Raw genomic sequence first — 7420 nt, 5'->3', positions numbered from 1 at the left:
CTCCGCTTTAGTGGACAAGCACCCTAAAGTTGGTCTACCAAATTCGAACAAATTAAAATTTATTTTCGGTAGCCTCAAAAAATCGATCCTCAAAAAATTTGAATAAATAAATGACCGAGACACCTGCATGATCCGATGATTTTCGTCATGAATGCATGGAGGAACAATCAGCCACTAAGCATCACCAATAGTAACCTTTTCTGACTTAGTCGGTTAGTCTGTGGCAGGCCTTACTATTGATTTGCGAAATCATTCATAATCACATACAACATAGTCATAAAAATCGTAAAATAATATACTTATTATAATTTTTTTTTTAAATTAATTAAAAATAGTAAAACACTTATAAAGATTAATTAATCTAATTAAAGTTTTTCAAGTCAATACTTTTTTTGTAATGCGACTTATTTATTATATTGTGATAATTAATTGTAACTTTTTTTTTGTATTTTGGATAGTGTTTCGTTGACCACGTTAAAGCGTTTCCTTCAATAAATAAAAATCGCTTGTAATAACTATATTGTTTTGTTTTTCTTCTCAATCTCTTTATGTTCAAAAATATATTCTGCCTTTATCTGTCTTTTCTTAAGTCCATAAACGATTTTAATTTCACCCTATTGAAGTGCTAATGCTACGCAGTTTGGCACCTGCTAACTTAACTCACCACTATTTATATGTGAGTGAAATTAGCAGCAAATGTTAGTGTTACTGCGCCATTAAAATCATTTTTAAATAAAAATCAATTAAGTATGAGTGTTGATTAATATGTGAATAGAAAAGTTTGAAGGTTTTCTTGATTTCTGTTAAATTATTAGGTGAATTATGTCGAACAACTGGCCCGATCAGACTAATTTGTGGTGACGGCTCTTAAGCTCACCATACACGGGACGATTTGAAGTTTCAATTTGATCAAATCGATTGTTCTAGTTCGCGGCAAATCGGCCCGTGTAGAAGAGGCCTAAATATTTTGTAATAATAATTATGTCTACGTTTTAAAACTTCCAAGACTGTAATAAACTATGTTTCATTTACCAGTATATTGCTTTGACAGAAAATGTAAAAATAACTAGTTTTTTTTTTAAATATAGTAGGCTGGTGCTTAGATATTATAGAAGACAAAAAATGCCTCGTAGGTAAAACGAATGCGTAATAAGTAGGTATGTTATAAAGGCATGATCAAGCGCAATTTAAAAGAAATCATAATCAATTACTACATGTTCCTACTTTTTCACTAAGGGTCATGTCATATAGAGCGATTTTCGTCCGCCGTTTATTCAACCCGACTAATATTTTATTTTCTTTGCAATTATGAATTGATTTGCGACTAAATTCGTTGACGACGTATCGCTGAGTGTGTATGAGCCCTAATAATAAAAACAGATCAATTCTAATAAAGGTTTATCGATACTTAGAAAAGGTTCCTGAAAATGGCTTTCATAATTTCGCCATTATATTTTAAAACCATGTTGTGCTTGATATAAAATTTGGTTGTCAAATATAGAAGCTATTTAAAATATTATGTAAAGGATCATCGAGGCGGTTCTACAGCTTACAAAGTTTATTAGATAGTGCTTTTTAATAAATATTAATTAATTATTAAAAATAAATTAAAAAATAACCTTAAATCGGTACTCTGTATCAGAGTGACTGTTTGCGCCGATGAACGAAATCTCTAATAATCATACTTTTAGTTGTACTCAGGTGGCTTGCACATGAGGCTTCTTCGTGATATAAAAGCTTAAAAGAGTCGCGTGTGTAGGTGCCCTAATAGCATCTACAGACATGCCAACTTGGTTTAGTATCCAACTTAAATGTAGCTACTTGACATTATTATTTTATTTTTAAATAATTTAGTGGTTGGGAAACTCGTCAACCGAACTGTTTTAGCAAGTAACGCAATTAAGTTGCTCGATTAGTTAGCCCGATCAGCTCCCGATTTACATTTATTTTTATGAACTACGTATCGGAAGTGGATTTGTTGGCATATCTGTAAATGTTTAATGCTGAGATTGTATTTTTTTTGCTTATAATGAATTAGTTTGTATATTATTCGTGTTGGTGTTGTGTTTAAATGGACAAGTGAGGGATCCGACGGGCGGCAGGCGCGGCTTGCGGTCGTGCTAGTGAAATGCTTTATTATAATATAAAACCTATTTTAACATCGCACATTATAATAAATTAATCGAAATTGATTTTGGCTCTTTTATTTTTCTCATAATAACCATAACATAGCTAATTTTGTGGCTTCAGAAAGTTACATATGCAACGATTTTTAAAAATCTCGCAGAACATTAATAAGGGTTTGCACTTGCGAACTGAGTGGCTTTTGAGCCACTCAGCACTCTGATGTGGATTTCTTCTTGCTGAGTGAAAGCCCTCCAGCGCGATGGACCGACGATATAAAGCGGCTGGCGGGAAGTGGCTGGATGAGGAAGGCTGAGGACCGGGTGTGGTGGCGCTTTATAGAGAAGGCCTATGTCCAACAGTGGACGTCCACAGGCTGAAGATGATGATGAGTGAAAGTAATATCCATATACTTACCTAATATCAGTAGGATTACAAATCTTTAGGCACAATGATGTCTGTCACGAAAAACATCTTTCTTAGTCTATCAGTATTATCAGTAGTTTATCAGTAGTCTTTTACTACTGAGCTTATGAAATAAAACAAGGCATTGTCATGAAGATTTATATTTAGGTCAGATACAAGTTTTGTACTAGTAGGTAAATGGAATTTCACATGATTTAGGTACAGCAAAAAACTTGGAAGACACTTAAGCTCCAACTAAATAGCCGAAACAGCTGCAAAACCCGTTTTAAAAGTTAAATAAGGTACCGCGCACCACTCATTTGAAAATATACTAAAAAAAATTGGTTGTCTGTAAAGTCGGTTTATTGACGATAGTTGAACGTGACAACAAAGGCCAATTGTGCTTCTTTGTCGCTCGTTCCGCGCTCTCGCTTGCACTTCAAGCCTTACGTGGAACGCCTCAGAGCGAGGTAACGCCGCATGAGTCATGTTTTTTCGTGCGTGCAGCCGGCTCTATCGAATTATAAGACGTTGTCACATCAAAATGTAGGTAGATTATTGAATGATGCCCGCGACTTTGCTCGCTTTTCGGGAGAAAAAGTAGCTTATGTACTAACATGTAAGCATATTAGAATAAACTAAGGACAGTTATTGGACTGAAATTAGATTTAGAAATTATTCATAAGTAGAAGTTTAAGCTAGAATAAAATTACTTATTAGCCCATAGGCTAGATCGTAGTAGGAATAAAGCTACCATTATATAATGGAGCTTTATGGTAAGGAAAAAAAAAAAATGTACTAACATAGTCCCGCGATGCAAGCTATCTCTTTAGCTTTCGTATTAACGAGCCGTGAAAATGTAGCACAGACATACTTTCGCATTTACTATATTATCATTATTAGTATGGATAGATGAACATTATTATGCCTTAGTTATTTCATTTTCAATATTAAATGCATATTAAAAGTCATGTAAAGGTAAAGTACTATTTACCCACTAGGTTTAAACAAAAATTTCTATATACAATTTACATAATAAATAACACGTAGCCGATTATAAATTATGTATCACAGAACACTCCTATGTTACAAATAAATAAATACACATTATTTACAAACTACAGGCATGACGCATAACTGAGTAGGTTCCTGCGGGAGGGGTGTGATGATGTGACGTGGAGCTCAGTGATTCGTCAACTGGCATCCCTTCCACACCTCTCCACTACTACAAGAGCATACTAAGTTATTCACCATACTTATAGGACATTCTTGTACATTTTATGTAAAAAAAATGCACTTCAAAAAGTATTAAAACTATAAAACCTGCGCGAAAGTGACTATGAAGCGCCTCGGTCGCCTCCCACGATATTTAATGACGCCATACACACCCACTATACTTGTACGTAAAAATCCCGCGTTCATGACGCGCAGGTGTGGCCGCAGTCTAATCACTCTTAGCTCTGTAATCTCTTTGGTTAAAATCAATCAATACTGGGCGACGGGCGTACATTTTTATGCACTTGCAAAATCAGAGTTATATTAAAATCTTTTTCTAAAGAAGTTGTCTTTTTAGCTAAGTGTTTATGAAATTGAATTAAATGTAAGTTGAACACAAAAACTTCAGAAAAGTAGGTACTAGGAAAACAGTCTGGCATCTGGCAAGGATCAAAGTTTTAAAACACAAAATACATTTTAACAAATTGAAATTTGATAGTGGACTATTATATCTATTTAAAGCAATAATTTATTACTCTAATTTGAGAACGAAAGGACTCTCTCCTACTTTATTTTCACATTTAGAAGAAGGCAGATGTAACTGTGCATTGCCATCTCCCTGTGAGGCAGCAGTGGGTAAGGACATCATCATAGCAGGTCGTCGTCAAAGCCCTCGCCGGTGAGGATGTGCGGGTGGCCGATGGCGGGCACGCTGGGGCTGTACTCGCTGGTGGCCCACAGGTACAGGTTGAGTGTTCGCTCCGTACACTGCGCTATGAATCTGAAAAATCACACAGTAAAATTAAATTTATTTTGAAAGTTACAATTAAACCATTGAAAATTATCTATTTTAAGGCAAATGAAATAACTAGGTGTATAAGTAAACTATACAAGAAACTACAAAATTGCAAAACTAACATCAAACAACTAATGATGTCCATTTACAAATTCAAGATGCCAACAATTTTTTTAAAGAAATCAATCAGTAGGTGACATTTCTAAGGTTTATCATTACTGATTGCGAAAATGATGTTCATTTTCAAATTAAAGATTGCAGATTTTTGCGAAGAAATCAATAAGGCTGTACCATGTTAATTAACCAATGTTGTTTAGGGTGTTTGTTAAGACAACAACAACCATTTTCTGATGTAAGATGGCTGACGTATTTTTAGGGTTCCGTACCTCAAAAGGAAAAACGGAACCCTGTCTGTCTGTCAGCACGCGAGTCCGACTCGCACTTGGCCGGTTTTTGACGTGACAACGTCTTATAATTCGATAGAGCCGGCTGCACGCACGAAAAAACATGACTCATGCGGCGTTACCTCGCTCTGAGGCGTTCCATGTAAGGCTTGAAGTGCAAGCGAGAGCGCGGAACGAGCGACAAAGAAGCACAATCGGCCTTTGTTGTCACGTTCAACTATCGTCAGTAAACCGACTTTACAGACAACCAATTTTTTTTTAAAGAAATCAACATGGGTGTCTTTTTCCCAGTACAAATAAGGAAAATGATTTGTATTTTCAAGTTCATGATGTCCCACATATTTTTCAGGCGTGTGTTTTATAGTTAGTAACCGTGATGCAAGTACCTCACAAAAGGCCTGACATCTCCCTCGTTGGCAGTCTGCAAGTGCTGGTAGTAGAGGTGGCGATGTTGCTTGGCCACTATAACGGGTGGGTAGCCCGCCTGCATCAGCAGTAGGTTCATGAGAAGGCGCGACGTGCGTCCGTTGCCGTCGATGAACGGGTGGATGTATACCAGCTTGTAATGTGCAAGGGCTGCATATCTGAAAGTTTTACGGGTTTTAACAATAAGTTTGTCTGGCAAAACTTTGCGAGAGCGGATTTGCAATCCTTTAAAAATCGGAAATTCAAGACCTGATATAAGCTAGCCTGCCAAAACATGAACCAAAATAAAAAACAAGTTGACTGCAAAATCAGTCACTTTACACAAATGCTTGACTTTGCAGTCTGTGTGCCGTTGACATAAAGTTCATAGTGTGTAGATGACTGCAAGCAGTCATACAGTCAGTCAGTAGTTGAGATATAGTTGTTTCTGCACAATAATTGCATTCCAACTACAATTTCACAGTCCATGTCTAACTCTAGACTCTGAAATGACTACATAGAATTTTAATTTGAGCACTGTAACATGAGATCATACCACACCAGCATCACCTACACAATATGATTGTCTAATAGATAAAATATATAGTCTCTATACAATTGTATAATGTTACAAGCTATAAACATTTGCCCAATGATTCATATCAATTAAATTTATAGCAGTAAAACATACCTCACTGGGTGTAGCTCCAAAGCATCTTCAGAATTCACCCACTCCAAAAACTGACCCATGAGCTTTGGAATCTCCATCGGTCCTGGAGGAATATGACCTCCCACATACACCTGGGTCCTTCTAAACTGACCGCCTTCCACTGGGTCTACATGCCCTAACACTCTTTTATGTATCTCTAATATATCTCCCATGGTGATGTCTCTTATTCTATACAATAATGTAGCATTTATATACTTCATAGCTGCATCTAAACCAAGGATTTCATTGTGCTCTGCTATGCTCTTCCCTGCAACTGCTATTCTAGTTTCTAGTATACTGCGAGTTTGCTGCAAAGTCATAGTGTTGCCTTCAATAGCTACAGTATGATAAATATGTTGAAAGTAAGCTTCTTTTTTCGCTCGGCACAGAGCAGCATTATTCTCAGGTATTGAGAGCAGAGTGTCTCGCTTCTCATCAATCTTTCTCAACATTTCCCTATCTAAATTCTCTACAATACTTGCAGTTCTCTGTCTATTCATTAAAGCGCCAGAATGCTCTGGATAATTTGTTAAAGCTAATGTGTACAGCTGGTCGGCCTTCACTACATCCTTTTTGGTCTCTTCTAGAAATTCTCCATAGTGATTTAGAATGTCTGCGTGTTTGGGGGACAACGCGAATGCATGCTGGAACAGTTTTAATGCTTTTTCCGCCTTCCCTACTTTCTTCATCTCTAACGCCGCGTTTAATGATACTACGGCTTCCGCATCGTGAGCTTTGTCCCTTTGTTTCGCAGGAAGCGGCGACTGCTCCACAAAAGTTTCAAGGTATGTCCCGTACAGACCAGCTGGCAACGGTGAAAACGGCTTCGATATCCTAATATCATGGCTTAGCAGCTTGTGCAAGGAAATCAGAACAGCAAACGTACAAACCAGACTTGATAGTATCAGCACTGTTTTACATTTATCCACAATCATTTTCACGTGAAATTGCTTCCCTGATTCGCACTTCATGTTTTCGACCTGTAATGACTGTGGCGATCTATTTACGAAGTACATTATAACTTTTTCTCACCAAAACTAATCTCGCTGATAAACTGACGGAATTGGTCACTGTAAATAATTTTAATTTCATCGTGTATCGCAATAAAATCACCTATTGCAAATAACAGAAAAACACGTATATGTTCACAGTTTGACAGCCATTTTGACAGGCATGTCAATGTACAGCAGAATGAGAATATGACATAGACAAAACCTAGTTGACTTTGTTACGTTGGCGCACCTTCTTGAATTTGTAGTGGCTCTACATGCTTGCGACAAACACCAAATAAGAAGCACTGGCAAGCGTGTGGATGAGTGTTTGCGTATGCTTGTTAACGATTGAACGACTAGCGCAGCCCAG

The 7420-nt window shown here is 36.9% G+C and overlaps 1 protein-coding gene across 1 annotated transcript; it reads right to left on the bottom strand.

Annotated features, from left to right (window-relative positions):
• Window positions 1–3397: 3397 nt before the first annotated feature.
• On the bottom strand, window positions 3398–7223 carry LOC123873506 (protein adenylyltransferase Fic). Its single transcript, XM_045918361.1, has 3 exons — window positions 6041–7223; window positions 5331–5528; window positions 3398–4525 (listed from the first exon to the last, which is right to left on the bottom strand). Exons 1-3 carry the CDS (start codon window positions 7072–7074, stop codon window positions 4393–4395), a joined length of 1365 nt encoding a protein of 454 aa, XP_045774317.1. The 5' UTR covers window positions 7075–7223; the 3' UTR covers window positions 3398–4392.
• Window positions 7224–7420: the final 197 nt, after the last annotated feature.

Source organism: Maniola jurtina, chromosome 2 (genome assembly GCF_905333055.1).
Source record: "Maniola jurtina chromosome 2, ilManJurt1.1, whole genome shotgun sequence".
NCBI classification, from domain to species: Eukaryota; Metazoa; Arthropoda; class Insecta; order Lepidoptera; family Nymphalidae; genus Maniola; species Maniola jurtina.
The sequence above is the reverse complement of the archived record's forward strand: the minus strand, read 5'-3'. Positions and strand labels throughout refer to the sequence as shown.